The sequence below is a fragment of the Oenanthe melanoleuca genome, chromosome 4A, assembly GCF_029582105.1.
Source record: "Oenanthe melanoleuca isolate GR-GAL-2019-014 chromosome 4A, OMel1.0, whole genome shotgun sequence".
Taxonomy (NCBI): Eukaryota; Metazoa; Chordata; class Aves; order Passeriformes; family Muscicapidae; genus Oenanthe; species Oenanthe melanoleuca.
This window is the reverse complement of record NC_079338.1, coordinates 1,126,504-1,147,695: the sequence shown is the minus strand read 5'-3', so window position 1 is coordinate 1,147,695 and position 21,192 is coordinate 1,126,504. Positions and strand designations below refer to the sequence as shown.

General features: G+C 54.8%; 2 protein-coding genes across 4 annotated transcripts in view; both read right to left on the bottom strand.

The window, feature by feature from the left end:
- The window catches only part of ARHGEF9 (Cdc42 guanine nucleotide exchange factor 9), a 189,742-nt gene extending 187,832 nt beyond the window's left edge, over positions 1–1,910 (bottom strand). For all 3 annotated transcript variants that reach the window (XR_008840491.1, XM_056491259.1, XM_056491260.1), the window contains exon 1: positions 1,238–1,910. The gene's annotated coding sequence lies outside the window, so the exon portion shown is untranslated. The remainder of the gene's footprint in view (positions 1–1,237) is intronic.
- Positions 1,911–12,092: 10,182 nt separating this feature from the next.
- Positions 12,093–20,771, bottom strand: AMER1 (APC membrane recruitment protein 1). The gene is made up of 2 exons (XM_056491272.1): positions 20,660–20,771; positions 12,093–19,114 (listed from the first exon to the last, which is right to left on the bottom strand). The coding sequence occupies exon 2, from the start codon at positions 19,027–19,029 to the stop codon at positions 15,934–15,936; it is 3,096 nt and encodes a 1,031-aa protein (XP_056347247.1). The 5' UTR covers positions 19,030–19,114; positions 20,660–20,771; the 3' UTR covers positions 12,093–15,933.
- Positions 20,772–21,192: the final 421 nt, after the last annotated feature.

Below are 21,192 nucleotides of genomic sequence, written 5' to 3'. Positions count from 1 at the left end.
AATACTTGATTTAAACAGTTCCAGTAGGTTTGGATCCAGCTTTAATAACCTGTCAGAGGGGTCAGGGCTGAGCTGGGCACGGGGTTTGGTCCCACTGGGGGAAGGAGCCGTGCCCAGTTCTGTAACAAAACAGGGAGGAGCAGGGAGGTGCTATCAGCCATTAATCCCCGCGTTTTGAAATCTCTCAGCTCGTAAATGTTCAGGTGTGAAACAAACCCACCAAGGCGGAGGTGGGAAAGGGAACCAGGCAGGCGCTGGAAACACCTGAGTGAGGCTCTCTCTCCATCAGCTTCCCCAAAACCATTAAAACCCAGCAAGAAATGCTCCCACCAGAGCGCACAGAAAACCCCCCAGGACTCAAACACCACTTGAATCAACCTGGGCGAGCACTGACCCGGTTCTTCGGGTGTAAACCGGGCTAAAAACCGCTCAATTCTGGCACACCCGGCGGAAAACAAACCCAGATCCGAATAGGAACTGCCCCGCTCAGCTCCGAGCCGCTGCTTCCTCAGCAGCTCCAACACAGCCACAACACCCCAACAAAGAAAAATCCCCACGTGATGTTAGATATATATATATATATATATAAAAGGAGGTTTTGCCAAATTAATCCGAACTTCGCGGCTTTGGGACCATCCTGGGGAACATCAGGGTTTGTCCCGCGGGGATGACACGGGTTTATGGGGTGAGAACGCGAAGAGAAGGGATGCGACGATTTTTTTAATTAAAAAAAAATTCAAGTCGCGGCTCTGCGGGCAACCCCAGTCTCGGGGTGAGTCGGGGGTCCCGATGCCAGTCCCGGGATGGGCCGGGAGTCCCGGTGCCAAACCCGGGTCGGGGATCCTGGTGCCGGTGCCAGTGCCAGCCCCGGGATGGGTCAGGGACCCCGGTCCCGGTGTCAGCCCCGGGATGGGTGGGGGGTCCCGGTGCCAGTCCCGAGTCGGGGGTCTCGATCGCGGTGCCGGCCCCGGGATGGGTCGGGGGTCCCGGTGCTGGTCCCGGTGCCAGCCCCGGGATGGGTCAAGGACCCTGGTCCGAGTGCCAGTCCCGGGATGGGTCGGGGTCCCGGTGCCAGTCCCGGTGTCAGCCCCAGTGCCGGTTCCAGTCCCGGGCGGGTCGGGGTCCCGGTGCCAGTCTCGGTTCCAGCCCCGGTGCCGGTGCCGGTGCCAGCCCCGGGATGGGTCGGTGATCCCGGTGCCGGTTCCAGCCCCGGTGCCGGTGCCAGCCCCGCTCTTACCTCGCTCACCGCATGGCCTCGGCTCCGCACGCTCACGCGGTCCCGCCGATCCCGGCAAAACTTTGCGCTGGCGTCGGAAAGTTGAAATGTTTGAACGTTAAAAAAAAAAAAAAAAAAACTTTAAAAACTCAAAAAAAAAAAAAAAAGTTTTAAAAACACCGTAAAGAATACTAATTTTTTTTTTAAGAAAGTGAAAAAGCAGAAAAGCGCAAGCAGCCGGCGCTGCCGCTCCCGCCGCCCTCCCGGGCGCCCCGGGCTCGCTCTCCCCGCCGGCCCCGGCCCGGGAGCCCCGGCAGGGCCGGCGGAGCCTCAGGGGGCGGCGGCGCGGCCCCCCCCGAGCCGGGCCCGGCCCGTGCCCGCCGCCCGCCCGCGGCCCGCGGGGCTCGGGGGGCGGCCGCGGGGGCCCGGCGAGGGCCGCGCTGCTCCGGGCATCCCCCGCAGCCCCGTGCGGCGGGGCCGAGCGCGCTGCGAGCCGCGGGGATGCTGCGGACGGCGCGGGGTCGGTGTCCGTGGGGTCGATCTCCGTGGGGTTGATCTCCGTGGGGTCGCTGTGGGATCAGCGGGGCCCGCCCGCGGGCCCAGCCCCGCCCTGCCCCGGCCGCGCCGCCCGGGCTGAGGGCGATCCCCTCACGGATCGCTCGGGGGTCGCTGCCCCGTGTCCCCGATGTGTCCCCGCCGTGTCCCCGCCGTGTCCCCGATGTGTCCCCGCCGTGTCCCCGCCCCGCTCCGGCCGCAAGAACAATCGGAGGAAGCGCGGCCCGTCCCACGCACCCCGCGGGCCCCGAGCATCCCCAAAATCCCTTCCAGGCACAGAACCCCCAACACCGGCTCTTCCGTCGCTACTGGGAATTAAACTTACCTCGGTTTTTTCTGATTCCCGAATGGAGTTGCTTTTCTTTTCTTTTCTTTTTTCTTTTCTCGTTCCTATCTCTAAGGAAGAGAAGTCGCTTCTTTCCTCTGCTGGGAGAGGAGATTTTCACAGCCACGAACCCACCTGGGCAAACCCGGCTGGTTTGGGTCTGAGCAGGTGCTTCAAATCTCTCCATGAAACCAGAAACACCTGGAGAAACCGAGTCCAGAGCGGTGGAATCATCCATGACCCACATCCACACTTTTTTTTGAACGCTAAAAAATGACAAGGCAGAGTTTTCCCACCCTGACCATCCCTGCAAACCCTAGCTCTGCTCTCCATCCCTGCTCCCACGTGGATAAATAGGAAATCACACAAATAAAAGAATCACTTTGAAGAAACGGCCTTTATAACGTTAAAAATATTCCAGTGAAATGAAACAATTATTTGGACAAGGCTTGGTGGATTTAATTGCTGCTTTTCCATGGCGTGTAATTGGTGTTTTAATTTATGTTAACAGTGTTTCCCGTGGAGAGGCAGGTGTGTGCCACAGAATGAGGCTGTTATTAATAGGATAACCACAATTAAGACTAATTGGGAGCATCATATCAATCACTCCTTGGAGCAGCACAAGCGCAGAGTTTTCCACCTGCTTTAAATTCACTTCAAATTCACCAGGGGCAGCGAGAAACTCCTGAACTTTCTGTGCCATTGGTGGGGAGTTAATCTGAGGGGCAAAATTCCATCCTAGTTCCTCCCAGGAACCAAAATCTGATGGAGCAGCATCGTGGCAGGGCAGCGTTTGGGGCTCTGCTCCAAATTGTGTTTTATTCCCACTTGGAACATTGAAGTTGTGTTTTCCTGTTTTCCTCCTCCTTCCCTTTTCCAGGAAAGGTGAGAATCTGAGGGGGTCACGCAGCTGGGAAAGCTGAGCTTGAAGAAAACTTTCAGATGCATTAAAACAAAAAACGAAACAAAGCAAAATAAAAATCACAATAAGCACAAAATCCAGGGGCAGCAACACTGATGTGCCCAAAGGGATGAGGGTAACACCTCACAACCCCCAGCCCTTTTTTCCCCACTAAAACCCAGTTTTGATGGTGAAATTTTAAACACAACCCACCAGGCAGGCCAGAGCCTCCATCCCTTCCTCCCTCCTCACCTCTGCCCCAGCAGACTTTGCTTCCAGTGCCATCCAAGGACAAAACCCTCCCAAAATCCAAACACCCCTCCTGAAATATCTCTGAAGTGCGAAAAACAAAAGTGATAAGGAATTAGCAGCCTCTTGGAAACCCAAACAAGGTTTCTGCAGTGATGGAGGAGTTAGAAAATGGGATTAAATGTTATTATTGTGATTAAATTAAATGTGATTATGACATCCCAGCACTGCCTGTGAGGAGCTCAGCCCCACAGAACTGCAGCTGCCTTCTCCAGGAGATCTGGGGCTTTACAGATTTGCAGGAGTGGGTTGTAGAACAGCCAGGTTGATAAAAGTGGGTCTTGATGAGCTTTTCCTGAGGTGCCCTCTCAACTAACTCTCCATCCCTGATGTGTGCACTGAAATCCATGAAAACACAAGGTCACAGACTCCTGAATCCTCATTTTTAACTCAGACCCCATAACCAGGTACAACAGGCTCCTTTCTCTGCCCAGAAGGGTTCAGCACATCCATACTCCAATTTATTCCTTTTTTAACTTTATTATGTCCCAGCAGTTTCTTGTCTGCTTTCATTTTCTATTACACTTACCTCAAATCGTTTCAGCTGGGACAGGACATCCAGTCCCAGCAGAGCTGGGCATCAAATCAGAGCTCCCAGGTGGGCACAGGCTGAGTTTTACCTGGACAGCAGCTGCTGCCATGCCCTGATCCAGCTTTCAATAAAGCTCAGCCCTTGGGGAGGGGGTGCAGGGGATGGGTGTCCTCACCCAGGGCTTGGCTTCCCAAAAATGAGATAAGATAAGGCAGACCTATCCACAGCAGGAGATAGAGACTGGTTTTTGCTCTATTTAATGGGATAGAGACTGGTTTTTGCTCCATTTAATGAAATAGAGACTGGTTTTTGCTCCATTTAATGAAATAGAGACTGGTTTTCGCTCCATTTAATGAAATAGGGACTGGTTTTTGCTCCATTTAATGAAATAGAGACTGGTTTTCGCTCCATTTAATGAAATAGGGACTGGTTTTTGCTCCATTTAACGTTTTCATGGCTGCAGGATGGGGCAGAGAAAAGCTCATTAATTGTAACGAGGGCTCGTTGTGCTGCTGTCCCCTGCACCCACCCAGTGTTAATTCAGGGCTGACTCCTATCCTTGCCCTGGGCTTTGTTTATTCCTTTTCTTCAAGGGTAATTTTTAGGGAGGGGAAAGAGCTTGGGATGCAAGGAATAAAGCAGGGATTTATTAAAAGCCTTCAAAGGATTCACCTGAACCTGGCTGAGGCTACACCCAAGATTGAACATGAGTCACGAATTTTCACACTTTTATAAGTTTTGGTCCATTTCCATCTCGGGGTTCACTGTCCAATTCCAGCTCCAGGTTCTGCAGTCCCACCCTCCCAGATTCTCTTCTCAATTCGCTGCTGTTTGCACTTTTTGGGGCTGGAAAAGGATTGTTTTGTGTGGCTGAGCTGGGAGGAGGACTTGCTGACACTTTAGATGAAGTTCAGAGTTATATATTAATGCAGCGCAGAATCTGGAAAATATAAAAACTAAAACTTAAGGCATCAGCAGCATCCCCGGCACAGCATCCACCTGGAGGGGGCGGAGGGGATTTAGAGCCCGGCCCATCCCGGTGGCTCAGGAAGGGATTTGGGCGTGGGGCTGAGTCACCGAGCATCGCCCAGCCCGGCCCAGCCTCCCCATCCCCACAAGGAAAGGCTCCTTATTCCCCTTCACCCCAAGGAGCAGCCCCAACCCGAACAATCCTTTTCCCTCTGGAATCCCCAAATTCCCAATTCTTCAGCCCTTCTTCCCAAGCTGGGCTCTCTCAGAGGCACCACCCAGGGCTGCTCGGCAGTGACAGGGAGCAGCAAGTGGGAAAACAAGGAAACATTTCCATGTATTAACTTCATTTCCTCCCTTTCCTCCGGCCTGGCAGCCTCCCAGGGGGTTATTAATAGCACGGGGTGGATGAGAGCTGGGGCTGCAGGATCCCAGTGGCTGCCCTGACACCCTCTGTGCCCTGGGGGGGATGATCCAGGTGGGATCCACTCACTGAACAGACAACAAATCCTTCTGTGGGATCCACTCAGCAAATCCTTCTGTGGGATCCACTCACTGAACTCAGAAAATCCCTCTGTGAGATCCACTCAGCAAATCCTTCCTGTGGGATCCACTCACTGAACTCAGCAAATTCTTCTATGAGATCCACTCACTGCACTCCCAGAAAATCCTTCTGTGGGATCCACTCAATGAACTGACAAAAAAATCCTTCCTGTGGGATCCACTCACTGAATTCAGCAAATCCCTCTGTGGGATCCACTCACTGAACTCACAGTAAATCCTTCTGTGAGATCCACTCAGCAAATTCTTCCTGTGGGATCCACTCACTGAACTGAGCAAATCCTTCTGAGATCCACTCACTGAACTCCCAGCAAATCCCTCTTCTGTGAGATCCGCTCACTGAGCTCAGTAAATCCTTCCCTCTGAGATCCACTCATTAAACCACATCTCCTGCAAACGCTTCTCAAGGAAACAATTAAGAAAATCAGGGAAACACCCAAATCCTCCCAGCTTCCCCAGCCTGGGATTCTGGGAACCGAGCTTCTAACACCAAACCTGCTGCAATCTCATTCCTTTCTCCTCGGGGAGGAGCGAGCCGAGCTCTCCTGTGTTTATAAAGTGGTTTTTTGGGACCCAGCAGGGCAGAAGGAGCGGCCAAAGTCACCCCTCAGCCACACGAGGGGGCACAAATCCCAATTTCCCACCTCGGTGTCCATCCTTTGCTGTCCTCTCCTCCTGCCACAGCTCATCCCAAAGCCTCCAGCACAGGGATGGCATTTTTGGGATCACCCCTGAGCCAGGCTGGGCTTTGGAGCTGGAAGCATTAACCCAGTTGAGCGGCTCTGCCCGGACCAGTCCCAGCGTGCTCGCTGGAGATGGGCACGGGCTGCAGAGGCAGGAGCGGGAGCGGCCCCGGGCACATTTCTGCAGCCTGAGTCACTCCTGCCCCCGGAGCAGCGCCGGGATCGGGCAGAGCACCGGGACACCGGGGACAGCCACCGGGACTGGCCTGGCTTGGAGGACAGGTGTCTGCCAATAAAGGCAGGAGATTATCTGAAATGCAGAATGTAAACCCCCTCCTACAAATTATTATAATTTTGAAATTAAGGGGCTCTCAGGAAAAGATATGGGAATTAGGAATAACAGTTCTTTACCAGGAAAATTAAAATAGCAATGCAGTATTACACAGAACAATCCCAGCCCTGCCAGAGTCAGAATCCAAGCTGACACCCGTCAGTCAGTCAGGGTGTTGGCACAGTCCCATTCAATGGTGGCTGCATCCTCCTGCAGGGGCAGATGTGGTTCAGCTGGAGCAGTGCTCCTGGAGAAGGTGCAGTTTCCTCTGAAGCTCCAGGGATGATGTGGAAAGGTCTGGTTTTCCTCTGGAATCCAGTGGAAAGAAGGTTCCTTGGTGTCCAAAATGTCAGTTTTTATCTGGGTAGGAAAGGCTTGGCTGCTCCCCTGGCTGGAGCATCTCCCAGTGGGATGATGGAATTTTATCAGTCATGCCCTGGGACTCAGTGGCCATGAACAGGAGATATCTCCTGGAGGGAGGATGGGCTGTGGGAAGATAAAGATGATTGCCCAGCTGGTTTAAAGATGGCCCATGAGCAGATAATGTGTGCCAGGAGATCAGGGGCACTGCCCCAGCTGGGTTAACAGATGGGGACAGAATTCACATTTCTGTCACATGAACCCAGCACAGGGACAGACCCGGGGCTCGGGCTGAGGGCACTGCAGAGAGCTGGGAAGAACACTGGGATGCTGGCTAAGGGCCCTTTCATCTCCACATCCCCACAATCATCCCCCAAGGGTCCATCCCCTCTGTGGGCTCTGCAGTAGTGCAGCTCCAGCAGGGAAAAAAGGGGAGAGCATGAAAAATAATTTTATTTACCCAGCCTGCTCTGAAACCAGGGAGTGTCACCTTTTATCCTGGAAGTAAAACCCACAATGCAGAAAACCCCTAATTTCAACTAAAAGCTTTCAGAGCAATGGGGATTCTCCCACCCAGCTTGGAGAGTTCCCTCAGCTGCCAAAAGCCCTCTGCAAATCCTGTCCCTCGTGTTTGGGGAGGTTCCTGCCCCTGGCTCTCCCCTGAGCAAACTCTCAAAAGCCACAGCAGCAGCATGACCACTCCCAGCCAGAGCTTGGGAAGGTTTCCTGGAGTCCTGGCAGTTCCTCCTGGAATGGGAAGGTGGAGCCACAATCCCCAGGAAAGCTTAAATAAAAAAAAAACATAAATCCCATCCCATAAATCCCATAAATCCCATCCCAGGGGGGAGATCCAACCTCCCCAGTGTGGAGCTGTGGTCACTGACACCCCCTGAATCACAAATAACACCCTTGGGAACCTTGGCTTCACAGTTCCCTGCTGTGGTGTCGTGTCCATAAATCAGGTCCCAAAAATTCCTGGTCACAGCCTCTGTTCTGTGTCCCTCAGTGTCCCTCCAGACCCAGATCCCAGAAAATTGTAGGGCAGTTTTTGTTTGGAAAAGCAGAGGTGAACCTTCCTCTGGATGAACCAACAGATCCAGGGATTTTGTCCTTCCAGGTCACTCATGAGGCTCAAAACTCCCAAAAGAAGGAGCTGAGGGTGCTGTGTGAAACAAAACTCCCAAAACAAGGAGCTGGGGGTGCTTTGTGAAACAAAACTCCCAAAAGAAGGAGCTGAGGGTGCTGTGTGAAACAAAACTCCCAAAACAAGGAGCTGAGGGTGCTGTGTGCAAGCAAGAAACATTCCCAGGGTAACCAGGGCTAGAAGAGGATTCAAGAGGAGGGAAATGGGCTCTGTGGAGGGGCTGACAGTGAGGTGTGCCAGTAAACACCCTGGGCACGGTGCCTGATCCCAAACCCATCCTTGCTCCAGCAGGGAGGGCCCTGCAGAGCTGTGCTTTGCTCCAGCCTTCCCAAACACCTGAGCTGTGCTGCTTTGGGTTAAAACTGGGGATTTGCTCAAATGGAGCTCAGCAAAGTGCAATAAACCCTCCCCAGAGGGAGTGGGGCAGGATGTGCCCTCCTCCCCAAGGCACCTGAGCAGAACCAGCCCCCCTGAGGGCAGATCCACATTTGGGATGTGCAGAGCAGCAGCAAGGCCCAGCTTTGCTGCAGGCACTCCAACATTGGCACTTCCCAGCTCCAAGTGTCACCTCCATGAAAATCTACAGGCACACAGCAGGGAGGATTCTGTTTTAGGCTGGCTCTTGGAGCAGCACTCCTCCTTCCCTGGGCCTGGCTCACTTCCAGATTTGACTTTTTCCCCCTGGTTTCACACCAAGAGGCATCTTATTATCATAAACAAATAGTTTATCCAGCAATGAGATGGGAGATAACAGCACATCCTTGGCAATGTTAATGTGCACATGGAATAACTTCCCTGGGCTGCAGAAAAACACAAGGAAAGCTGCAGCAGAGTGTGGGGGGAGGAATCAGATCAAACAGCTCAGATCAAACAGAACAAACCCTCTGGATCAAAGCTGGAACAGCCTCACACCTCACAGCAGGAGGAGGAGGAGGAAGGTCCTCAGAGCTGTGGGAACTGCCATGGGAATTCTGCCCAATCTCACCTGGTTTTTTGGGGTTTTGTGGGAGCACCCAGCATGGACACCCAGGTAGGACTGGGCTTAGTGGGGTTGATGCCATGGGATTTATCCCAGGCACAGCTCCAGAAGGTTCCAAAGCCCCTCTGTGGTGGGTGGGTGGGGTATTCCCAAGGAGAAATAAAAAACAAAAAATCAGAGCAGAGCCAAACTTGTGGAAAGTGACTGAAGGAGAAATCCCACAGGGAAGCAGGGAAAGGGTGGTGGGAAATCACTGCTGACCTTTGGGAGATGCCAGGAAATGCCTGGGAATGCTTCCTGTGCTTTCCCAAAGTTTCCTCAGCCAGCTCCTGGCACAGCAACAGAGCCAGGCTTGGGTTACCCCTGGCACCCTGCCCTTGTCACATCATCAAACCCTTTGGGGACATCAGGGGTGGCACCAGGGGACACGGGAGGGCAGCAGGGGTGGCACCCCCAGGACAAGCAGGGCAGGGATGATGAGGCAGCTTCACACCAGGGAATCAACTCATCCTCGGGGAGCCCAGGGAGGCTGGAGAGTCAGGCTGGGCTTAAATGTGCTCCTAGGCTGGGCTTGAATGTGCTCCTAGGCTGGGCTTAAATGTGCTCCTAAAATGGGCTTAAATGTGCTCCTAGGCTGGGCTTGAATGTGCTCCTAGGCTGGGCTTAAATGTGCTCCTAAGATGGGCTTAAATGTGCTCCTAAGATGGGCTTAAATGTGCTCCTAGGCTGGGCTTAAATGTGCTCCTAGGCTGGGCTTGAATGTGCTCCTAGGCTGGGCTTAAATGTGCTCCTAGGCTGGGCTTAAATGTGCTGCTGGGTCTGTGGTGTGGCTGCTCAGGACTGCTAGCTCCAAATTGGAGGAATTTTGGAGGAATTTTTGGAGGAATTTTGGAGGAATTTTTGGAGGAATTTTTGGAGGAATTTTTGGAGGAATTTTTGGAGGAATTTTGGAGGAATTTTTGGAGGAATTTTTGGAGGAATTTTTGGAGGAATTTTGGAGGAATTTTTGGAGGAATTTTTGGAGGAATTTTTGGAGGAATTTTTGGAGGAATTTTTGGAGGAATTGGCTCCTGGGAGGGCCCAGAGCAGCCGTGGTGCCCCTGGATCCCTGGCAGTGCCCAAGGCCAGGCTGGACACTGGGGCTGGAGCAGCTGGGGCAGGGGAAGGAGTCCCTGCCCATAATTGAAGGTTTTTCTGCTCCAAGCCCTTGTGAGATCTGGGATTCCACGAGCTGCAATAACGGAGTTCTCCCTTAGAGGTCAGCCCAGCATCAAAACTGGCCCCAAATTCCCCGGAGAGGGATGCAGCCCCTGCCCAGGGCTGGGATTTGGGATTCAGAGCCCTCCAGGGTGGGTCCCCAGCGCCTGCAGCCCCTCCCCTCGCTGTTCCCAAAGGATATTCCCAAAATCTGAGCTCTCCCTGCCTGGGGAAAGCCAGACCCGCTCCAGATTTTGGGGAGCAGGATGACCTGGTCCTGCTGCTACAGCTGCTGGGAAATTTTCCATGCTCAGATCTTTTCCTTCCAGCTCAATTCCTTCTTCCCTCCTCTGACAAATACAACTCAACAACACATTCTGCAAAAAAAAACCAAAATAAAACCCCCAAAAAACCAAAATATAAGCCCCCCAAAACCCCCTTCACTGACAGCTCCTGCATCAGGAAGATAACTCCTCTTGTTTCTTTGTTGTTTGTCTTTTTCTTCCCCAATCCCCCCAGCATTAAACAGATTTCAGCATTGTTCTAAAAACAGAGGGATTAGAAATAATCCTGCAGCACTGGGGGGTGTGGCTGCCCTGGGGGCTGAGCTGGGGGGACCCAGGGACCCCAAAAATGTGAGGTGGGGACAGTGCTGTGTGCCCAGGATGGGTGTCCCAGCCTCCAGCTGGGAACTGACCCCATAACATCAGGGGGGATGGGATCTGGGATGGGATTTGGGATGGGATTTGGGATGTGGAATGGAATTTGGGATGTGGAATGGAATTTGGGATGGGATCTGGGATGGGATTTTGGGATAGAATTTGGGACAAGATATGGGATGGCATTTGGAAAGGGAATTTGGAAATGGAATGTGGAAATGGAATTTGGGATGGGACAGGATGTGGGATGGAATTTAGGAATGGAATTTGGGATGGGATCTGGAATGGAATTTGGGGATGGGATGGGACAGGATTTGGGAATGGGATTTGGGATGGGACAGGATCTGGAATGAAATTTGGGATGGGATTTAGGAATGGAATTTGGGATGGGATCTGGGATGGGATTTGGAATGGGACAGGATCTGAGATGGGATTTGGGATGGAATTTGGGATGGATTTGGGATGGGACAGGATCTGGGATGGGATTTGGGATGTGTTTTGGAATTTGGGATGGGATCTGGGATGGGATTTGGGATGGGACAGGATCTGGGATGGGATTTGGGATGTGGAATGGAATTTGGGATGGGATCTGGGATGGGATTTGGGATGGGACAGGATCTGGGATGGGATTTGGGAATAGAATTTGGGATGGGATTTGGGATGGGACAGGATCTGGGATGGGATTTGGGTTGGAATGGGACAGTATCTGGGACAGGATCTGGGATGGGATTTGGGAATGGAATTTGGGATGGGATTTGGGATGGGATGGACAAGCTCCACTTGATCCATGGAAGGGGGAAGGAACTAAAGCAGCTGCCCCACGGGTGACAGGTGACACCAAGGTGACCAGGCCACGCCAGAGCCATTTCTGGGCAGTGCCACAAACCCAAACTTGTTGTGTCAGCACTTTTCAAATCACTTTGGATTAAAAAAAAAAAAGAGGAAAAAAGCAACACTTCAAAGTGTGAGATGCATTCCTGTGATCACCGACTTGCAGGCAGGGTTTGTCAGCAGGAATTTGTCAGCAGCAAATTGTCAATTTGTGTTTACAAGGAGGCAATTAGAGCTGAGGGTTTGAAGTGTTCCCATCCCAAGAGCTGATCCTGCTGTCCTCATAAACTTTATAAAAGAAAAGCTTTATAAAATCAGGCCTTGCTCAGCTAGCCTGTAAGAAAAAATTCTAAGAATAAAAATTAGTTTGCATAATAATCTATTCTTATAAAAACCAAATTGTACTTAAGAGAAATAAAGTCTATTCCATAAAATGAGAAATAAATCCCATAAATGAGAAATTCCAAATAACCAACAGGCAGGAGAGAGAGGGAAAGAAAAACTTGAAATAAGCATGAAAACAGCAAACCAGCAGTGAAATCCAATGTTCTCTAAAAATCTGCAGTTTATTCATTAGAATTCAGTGAAAGGAACATTCATTTTAAAACACAATCAATACATTAAAAACTTGAAAGGACTAGTAGCAATGAGACCAGGAAGGAAAAAAAAAACAAAAAACCAAAACCAATTCAGCCAGGTTGGTGCCCTGGCAGCAGGATGGGGCAGCCAAGGAGAAGGAAGGGATAATTCCTTTTTTCCTTTTTGGGATTTGAATTTCTTCCTTCACCCAAATGGAGATTTGGGGTGACTCAATGTGGCTGAGAAGTGAAGGAGAAGAGGGACCCCAGAATTCCAGGGCAGAAAAAAATTTAAAAGCACCATTAGGTGACAAGTTATTAATTAGAAGAAAAAAAAAATTCTATGTAGAGCCAAATTAGTGACAATTGCCACCTCTGTTGGGGAAAAAAAAAAAAGAGGGGAATTTGCTTTGGGCTGGATTTGAACATTCCAGAAGCTCTGCTCATCCCAGGATTATTTAAGGAAAAATCCAAGCCAAGCAAGAGGAGAGGAAATCTCTCCAAGAGCATTTCCATCCATCAGCATCTCCTGCACAGGGATTGAAGAGAAGCCCCCAATTTTAGATAAAATTACATCAGCAGGGAAAGCCTCAGCTGAAACCTGTGGGCTTTTTACAGCACTTGGAGGGACAAATCACCAAAAATCCACAGGTTGGGATTAAAAACAACACTGAAAAGCAAAGAAGGGAGAGCTGAGTGTGACAGAGGAGGGTCAAGGATGTCTCAGGTGTGTGCAAAGTGTGTTGGTGAGCAGCTGGTGGGATCCAGGCAGCAGGAATGGCCTTTGGAAAAAGCAACCACACCACGTGGAAAGACAAGACACACGAGTAAAAGAACAATCTGTAAAATTTCCCCATGATTATAAAATGCAAAACTATACAAAAATAGAGAAAAACCGACTGTTTTCTTATGTGTATAAAAACAAACAAAGCAAAGCAAACCCCCCAAGTCCCCAGAATGCAACACAGAACCTCTTGGTGTGGCTCCATCACAGCTTCACCATCCCTCACTGCAGGCAAGGCCGATCCCTCGAGTTTCCCCTCAGTATTTTGGCAGGACATTCTGTGATTTCTGACTGGTTTCTGCTTGGGAAGCCCTTTCAGGGAGCACCCCAAATGTGAGCTCCTGGGGTAAGGCAGTGTTGGGCTGAGCCAGCTCCAGCCCAGCTTTGTTCCCATGGATCCCGAGGGGGTTTTTTGGGAAGAGTGGCTCAGCAGGCAGTGAAATCCAATCCTACTGCAGTCATCATTTACAGGCTGCACTGGAAATTCCCATTTCTTTGGGTTAATGGGGCAGAATCTGCCAATAATCCAGCGAATTAGTGACTGAGCAGAGTTAGGAAAACTCATTTGAATTCCAGAGCTATTTGCCTGGTTGAGTTCCCATCGAATTAAGAGGAGAAACCTTTGGTATAAAGTCAGACTGTGAACCTCCCCACCTCCACCAGGATCCTACAGAACATTCATGTAGCACCCAGACACCCCCAGCCCTCAGCAGGACTTTGGCTGAACAAAGCTCCAGAGCCTGGAACCCCCCGGGTGCCTTTGGTGAGACGTGAAAGGAAATAAAAGCAGGACTGAAGCCAGCCAGGGCTGTGAGGGGTGACAATGTCCCTGTGGTGTCCCAGCAGGGTGTGCCTGCTTTGAGATTAGGTCATTAACAATCCAAAGCTCATTAGCAGCTGTGCTAATGAGGGGAGAAAAGCTCCCAGCGCTGTCCCACCTTGCCCTGGCTCCCCACTTCTGTCTGGGTGTGGCAGTGGCACCCAGAGCCAGCTGTGTCCCAGGGAATCCTCTCTGGGATGAGGGAGGATGGCACAGCAGGTTCCTGGCAGGAAAAGATGGAAAAATTCAGGTTTGAGCCCGTGGGTGCACAGAGGGATCTGCTCTGATCACATCACACACAGAGTCCCCCTGCTCCTTCCCAGGTATCCAAGGGCAGGGCAGGAGGAATCTCTTCTCAAAAGGAATATCTCATTTTACTTGGGTGGAAAAAAACCCTCAACAAACCCAAAATCAGCTCCTTGTGCTGGAAATGCAGGGATGGCAGGGAGCAGCTGATGGAGCCACATCCATGTGGAGCAGGAGAGCAGCAGGAGGGTGACCCAGCAGGGCAGGAAAATCGGGTCTGGCCCAGGCAGAGCCACCCCTCACTCCACAAATGTGTTAAAAATCAAGTCTGACCAGGCAGAGCCACCCCTCACTCCACAAATGTGCTAAAACTCTGGTATTTCCACTTTGGGATTTTTTTTTTTTTTTTGAATGCTACAAACTCTGCTGCAAAGAAAAATAGAGAAAGGGCAATAAGGGGTGGGGGGAAAGAAAAATTCTTGGTAATGGAATGAAATCAGAAGACAGAGCTTGGAGAGGACAGGGAGCAGCTTTGTGTCATGGGTTGGGGTTTGGGATCACAGAGGGGAGCAGGAGCCTGGAACAGAGCTCACAGGACAAAATCTGTCCCCTCAGCCTGTGTCCCTCCTCCACATTCCTTCAAAAAGGCAAAAAATCCCAAACCTCCAGCAGCTTCCAGCTTTTCTGTTCCCTCCAGTCAGGAGGAGTGAATCCCAATGTAGCTGCAGTCCATCCCAAATTCCAAGGAACACAAAACTTCCCTCCTGTGGGTTTATGCAAAGGAAACAACCGTAAAAAAAAAAAAAAATTAAATAAAAAAGCCACAAAGTTTCCTTTTGAGAAAGTAACAGCATCTGCCACTTGACAGCTACAGGCACGATGCAAATTTAGCTTATTTCAAAGGCTCCTCCCTGTCCCCATGGCCCAGGAGAGGCCAGGAGCAAGGGAAAGTTTCCACCAGGAATTCTGCACTGTGAAAAAGACCACAACAAAGAAAGGACCAACACTTTGTTCTTCAAAGGGACACCATGGACAGCACATCTCTGTGAGTAAAACTGAAACCGAACCTGGAGACGTTATCAGCACACACACAAAAGCTCCTGCTTTGCTTTGGGGCAAGGACAAACCAAATAAATAAAAATGTTGCTGCAAAGTTCCCCTTGTTCTGAAGGAGCAGCTCCTTTCCTCCCAGCTCCCCACACTGAGGAGACATTCCCAGTGAGTCTGAACCAAAACATTTCACCCAGAAGAGAACAGCCCCATTTCCCTCAAAGTCTGCCCAAGGCCTGTTCCCCCAGCCCCAGTCCTGCACAAACCAGCAGCAGGTCCATCCCAGCTTCTGCTGCTGCACTCGGTGCTGGAGAGGGCTGGAAAAGCACAAAGTGCCTCCGTGGGATGGAGGAATCCTGGAGGCAGCTCCAAACCCCACTGGAGCAGCTACAGGGGCAGGGCCATGGATGGCTGCAGGAGAGGAGAGCAGCATCAGCCCAGCTCAAACTCAGGTCCCCCCCAAACTGCTCCTGGTTTTGTCCTTCCCTTTGCCCCCTGCTGCCCAGAGCAGCCTCAGCATGGTGACACGGTGACAGTTCTGCATCCCTTTGGCTGGTGACACAATGACATTCTTGCAGATACTCAGCCTCACTGACACTCCTGCAGCCCCTGGGCTGGTGACACAATGACATTCTTGCAGATGCTCAGCCTAGGTGATACTCCTGCATTCCCTTGGCTGGTGACATAATGACATTCTTGCAGATGCTCAGCCTCACTGACACTCCTGCAGCCCCTGGGCTGGGTGACAAGTGACATTCCTGTAGATTCTCAGCCTCGGTGACACGGTGACATTCCTGCAGCTCCTTGGCTGGGTGATGTGTGACATTCCTGTAGATTCTCAGCCGGGGTGACATTCCTGCAGCCCCGGGCTGGGTGACACGGTGACACTGTGACACTCCTGCACTACTCAGCGTCGGTGACACCGCACACGGTGCCACGGCCGTGCCCCGGGGTGGCCCTGCCCTTGAGGGGCTCCGGGGGGCTCTGCGTGTCCCCAGCGCTGTCCCCAGGGTGCTGTGGCACTCCCTGGGCGATGCCCACGGGTTTGCCCCTGGCACGGTGCTCCGAGGGGAAAGCAAAGCTGGGGGGCAGCCCCGCTTCTCCCAGCGGTAACACACGGGACAGCTTGGGGACATCCCCGGGGTGGGGCAGCCTGGGGACATCCCCGGGGTGGGGCAGCCTGGGGACATCCCCGGGGTGGCGGTAGGAGCCCCGCCGCGCCTCGGGCTGCAGGGGGAGCTTGGAGGGGCGCAGCGGGAGCCGGCTCAGCTCCGCCTCTTGGGGCCGCCCCTCCGGAGCCTCCCCGATGGCCTGGGGCAGGAAAGGGGACGCGGCTGCTGGCTCTGCAGGCTCCCAGACGCTCTCCACCCAGAGCTGCACCCCGCCGGGAGCTGTGTAGGCGCCGTGCTGCAGCTGCTCGCCCTCCTCCTTGCTCCTGCTCCTCCTGGCCCCGGCAGAGTCCTTCCTGGCAGCCTCCCGCCGGGCCCGGAGGCGGCAGGGCTGGGGGCCGCTGCGGGCAGCCTGCGGCTCGGCCAGCTCCAGCTCCAGCTCCAGGCTCTCGGTGTCCAGCGAGCGGCTCCTCCTGTCCACGGAGAGCGGCGCGGGCAGGGAGGGGCTGAGGCCGTGCAGGCGCAGGTGGCGGGGCAGGCTGGCCACACCCCAGTTGCAGCTCTGGAAGGAGCCCGGGGAGAAGCCCGGGGACATTCTCTCGTCACATTCAGCCAGGGACTCTTTCTGTCCGTAGCCGTCATCGAAGGGCTCGGCGATGTCCTCGCCCGCCGTCAGCTCCGGGTGCTGCTCGCACTCGCCCTCCCCGTCCTGCTCCACGTCCACCACGTCGAAGGTGACCATGGTGGGCAGGGCGGGGAGGTTCTGCGTGAAGGACGAGCTGGAGGCGGAGCTGCCCAGGCTCTCGGAGAGGCTGGAGAAGAGGGTCCCGCTGCTGGCGAACTCCACCAGAGCCTGCGAGAAGCTGACGGCGTGCTCGGGCTCGCTGCCCACCTGGGGCTCTGCCGCACCGTGCTCCTGCTCCGGGAGCCTGAACCCGGGGAACAGCCCTGCCTGGGCTGGGTCCCCAAACATCCCACAGTCCAGCTCCGCATCGAACCCTGGCGTGTTCTTTGTCAGCTGAATAAGGCAACCCCCGGGGCCTTTCTGGCTGTTGTAACAGTTGTCCGGACACAGAGTCCCTGGGAAATCCCTCCACTCCGGATTTTCAGCCCTGGCCACTGCCACCCCGCCATTGACAGCCCGGCTCGGGGGGTGTGAGGCCACCTGCTCGCTCCCAGGGCCACTCTGAGCCTTGCCAATGGAGCTGGCTGCTCTGCTTTTACATTCAATGCACTGCTTTTCCCGGGGACACTTCTCCGTGCTGGAGACATCCAGGCGTTTCAGGAGGGGCTCCCTCTGCAGCTCCCAGTACAGCAGCTCTTTCTGAATGGCTGCAAGCCCTTCTTCTTCAGTTTCCATCAGCCCTCTTTTCTGATCCATCATCTGCTGGATCAGGCTCTTCTCTGCAGGGAGGCAGAAGTCCATGAAGTAGCTGAAGATGCCCTGGTGTGGGACTTTGCCCTCGAACAGGGATTCCTCCCCGTGAGAGGGGCTCATCAGGGCGTCAAACTCGTAAAGTGCATCGCCGCTGTAGCTGTCCCGGGGCAGTCTGTCCTTCTTGAGCTCCTCTCCAGCCTCATCATCCGGCCCTGGAGTGGTGGAGTCGTAATACCCCTCGTCACTGTTGGGGGCAGACTCCTGCTGGTCACTCTGGGGCGTCAGGAGATCAACGCCGTCCATGTAGGGGTGGGCGTCGGCCTCGTGCGAGGCGTGTGTCTCCAGGCTGCTGCTGGACACCTGGGCGCCGTAGCTGCTGTCCCCTGGCACGCTGCTGTCCCACACCTGCTGCAGGTAGTCCTCGTTCTCCTCGGGGATGGCCATCTCCTCCCCCCCACCCTGGTAGGTGACGAGGCAGGAGCCGCGCTTGGCGGCGTCGCGGCCGCGCTCCACGGCCACGCTGCTCTCGGCGATGTCGGGCTCGGCGATGTCGTCACCGCACCCCGTCAGCGAGTCAAAGCTCTTCAGGGAGGTGACGTCCCCCAGCATGAGGCTCAGCAGCTCCCCGGAGTGCAGGCAGGGCGGCTCGCTGTCCATGAAGTCAGGGTGGAAGGCCAGCAGCAAACTCTGCCGGTCAAACTCGGCGCAGGCGGCGGCCTCGGCCTCTGGTTTGGCATCTGGCACGTCCCCGTCCCCCGGCACGGCCGCGGTGTCACCCTCGGAGCCGCCTCCATCGGCCACGGGGCCCGAGGGCTCGGTGGGCTGGCCACAGCTGGAGTCACCCCCCAGGCTGGCTGTGCCCTCCGGCTCGGGCCCTGCTGCCCTGCCCTCCGCAGCTCCTTGGCTCTGCACTCCCCCTCCAGCAGCACTGCCAGCCTCCTCCGCGTCCCCGCCCCACTCGGGCAGCTCTGCCCTCTCGCTCTCGGCAGCCTTGCTCTTCCTGTGCCGCCGGATGCTGCTAAAAAACCCTTTCAGCCCCTTCTTAGGTCTGGGGACGGAGGGTTTCTCCCCGCTGGGCTTTTTGTCCCAGCCCTCCATACTGCCGGGGGGAGAGCCGTCCTGCTGGCCCAGCTCCCCGCGGGTGCTGCTGTCGGTGGCCAGCTGGGCGCTGCGGGAGCTGGCCAGGGCTGCGTGCTGCCCATCCCTGCTGTCCCCCGAGGGGCTGTCCCGCCCGGTGCCACCGCCCCTGTCACAGGCGGCGCTGCTCAGCCCCTCGTGCGTCTTGCACTTGCTGAGCCCCTTCTTGCCGCGGCCGCCGAAGAAGCTGGGCAGGGTGCAGATGCTGCGCTTGCCCCCGAACAGTTTGAAGGCCGTTTTCCTCAGCTTGCCGGGGGGCGGCTGCTGCGGCTCGGCCGCCACCACCGAGCCATTGGCGCTGTCGGGAGGGGCGTCCCCGCCCTCCTGCCGCCGCGGCTCCGCTCCGTCCCGCTCCTCCGGGCTGCCCGTTTCCATGGCAGCTCGCCGGGCGTGGATCTAGCTGCAAGCGGCGGCGTGGGGAGCGCGGAGCTCCGGGAGCTGCGACCGACACATCACCGACCTGAGGCACAGGGAGAGAGAGGGCAGAGGTGAGCACACGGCAGCACAGCTCCGCCAGCAGCTCTCCCTCCACTTCCAAAATCCAAAATGTCGCTTAAATGACATGAGCAGGAAAACCTCACATCCCCACTGGGGACGGGCAGGTCTGAGCCCTGCAGCCTCCCAGATTTTCTGTCTCCAGGGAGATCAGGTTTGGCTACCTTCAAGTGAGAGCCAGCACCTCCCAAACCCCCTCCCAGCCTCCAAAGAGAATCCTGAGGGAGGCCAAACCAGGACACAGCCCTCCCTAGGCACGTGTCCAGAGAAAAACCACCCTGGCTTTTTCAATAGATTTCAGTTGTTTTTAAAATAATCTGTCCAGCGAGAGAGAATCGCCTTAAAAACACCCACTGTGAAGCCCCTGATGAGATTATCCCGGAAGCAGAGAGGTAGGTTTGAAATTTGACCCAGGATTGCTGTCAGGAACAGGAGAAATGAAACAATTATAATCATCTTTCTTCTGCAGAGGTGAGGCTGGAGAAATTAAACGCATTAAAATCCTAATGTGGCTCCCAAGCTGTAATGCCTCGGGCTGAGCTCTGACTGACAGGAGGCCAGGAAACCTTCCCGAGGTGTTTAGCCAGAGATCCCAAATTAAAAATACATCCAAACGATGCCCTCTGCTCCTGCAGCCCCACAGCAAACCCACAACCCCAGGTTTATTTTTATTCCTCAGGGTTGCTTTGCCTCAATATTGATCTGGCATCAGCACGGATGGGATTTAAAGTCCCTCCCAACCCAACCCATTCCATGATTCTGGAATTCTGGGATTGCTGATAACCCCTCATGTTCACCTGTCCCACTGGTGCCTCCAAAGCCTCTGGAGAAACCTGGATAGAGGGAGAAATGCCCACACCTGGATATGGGCAGGGCTGCTGGAAAATTGGGGAAAAATGATCCCAAACCTGCACCTGGACAGGGGCTGGAAAACTGGGAATGAAATGATCCCAAACCTGAACCTGGACAAGGGCTGCTGGAAAATTGGGGGAAAATGACCCCAAACCTGCACCTGGACAGGGGCTGCTGGAAAATTTGGGATGAAATGACCTCAAACCTGCACATGGACAGGAAAATAGCCAAGGGAGGGCATGAGACAGAGGCAGGATTTCAAAAATTCCTTTTGGGAATCATTCCTCTCCAGCTCCACGTCAGCACCGGCACTGCTGCGGAGGGGAGGTTGGAGAAGGATAAAAAATTCAATATTAAAAATGAAATAAAGGGCAGCCAGGGCAAAGAGCCGCGAGCAATCAAACGTGAAAAATAAGGTTGAAAAGCAACAAAAAAGCAGCACGGTAACAATGAAACGCAGCGGAGGCGACCCTCAGGGACCCCCAGCCCACACGGGGACGCTCCCCCAGCCCGGCCTTTCCCTCTGCCCTCGCCGCGCTGCCAAACTTTCGGGAGGATCCGGGAGAACGCGAGGGGCGGTGGGGGAGGGTCGGTTAATCGCTGGGGAAGCGGCGCGGAGGGATCGGTGCCCCAGCGCGGCCCGGAGCGCGGCACTTACCGGCGGGGCGGCGGCGGCGGCTCCCCCCGCTCCGCCGGGACCCCCGGCCCCGGCCCTGCCCTCAGGCCGCGCGAGGGCCGCGGGGCCGCCCGGCGCGGGCGGCAGGGGCGGCGCCGCGTGACGGGCGGGGCGGGGCCGGGGGGCGGGGCCTGTGCGTGAGGGCGGGCGCGGGCTCCGTGTTGCGGCCAATGGAACGGGGCGCGGTCACGGGGGCGGGGTGTGGTCCCCGCGGTGTCCCCTCATGGCCATGCGGCGGTGTCCCCTCATGGCCGTCCCGCGGTGTCCCCTCATGGCCGTCCCGCGGTGTCCCCTCATGGCTGTCCCGCAGTGTCCCCTCATGCCCGTGCCGCGGTGTCCCCTCATGCCCGTCCCGCAGTGTCCCCTCATGGCTGTCCCGCGGTGTCCGCCCCACGGTCCGGGATCCCGGGCCGGGGCCGGGGCCGAGTGGGCGTGGCCTCAAGGAGGGTCACAGTGCTGGGGGCGTGGCCTCGCTGGTGGATGATTGACAGGGGGCGTGGTCTCGAGCGGGGGCG

Bases quoted from the DNA above. Each gene is read 5' to 3' on its own strand.
- AMER1 (XM_056491272.1), bottom strand. From the start codon at position 19,029: ATGGAAACGGGCAGCCCGGAGGAGCGGGACGGAGCGGAGCCGCGGCGG.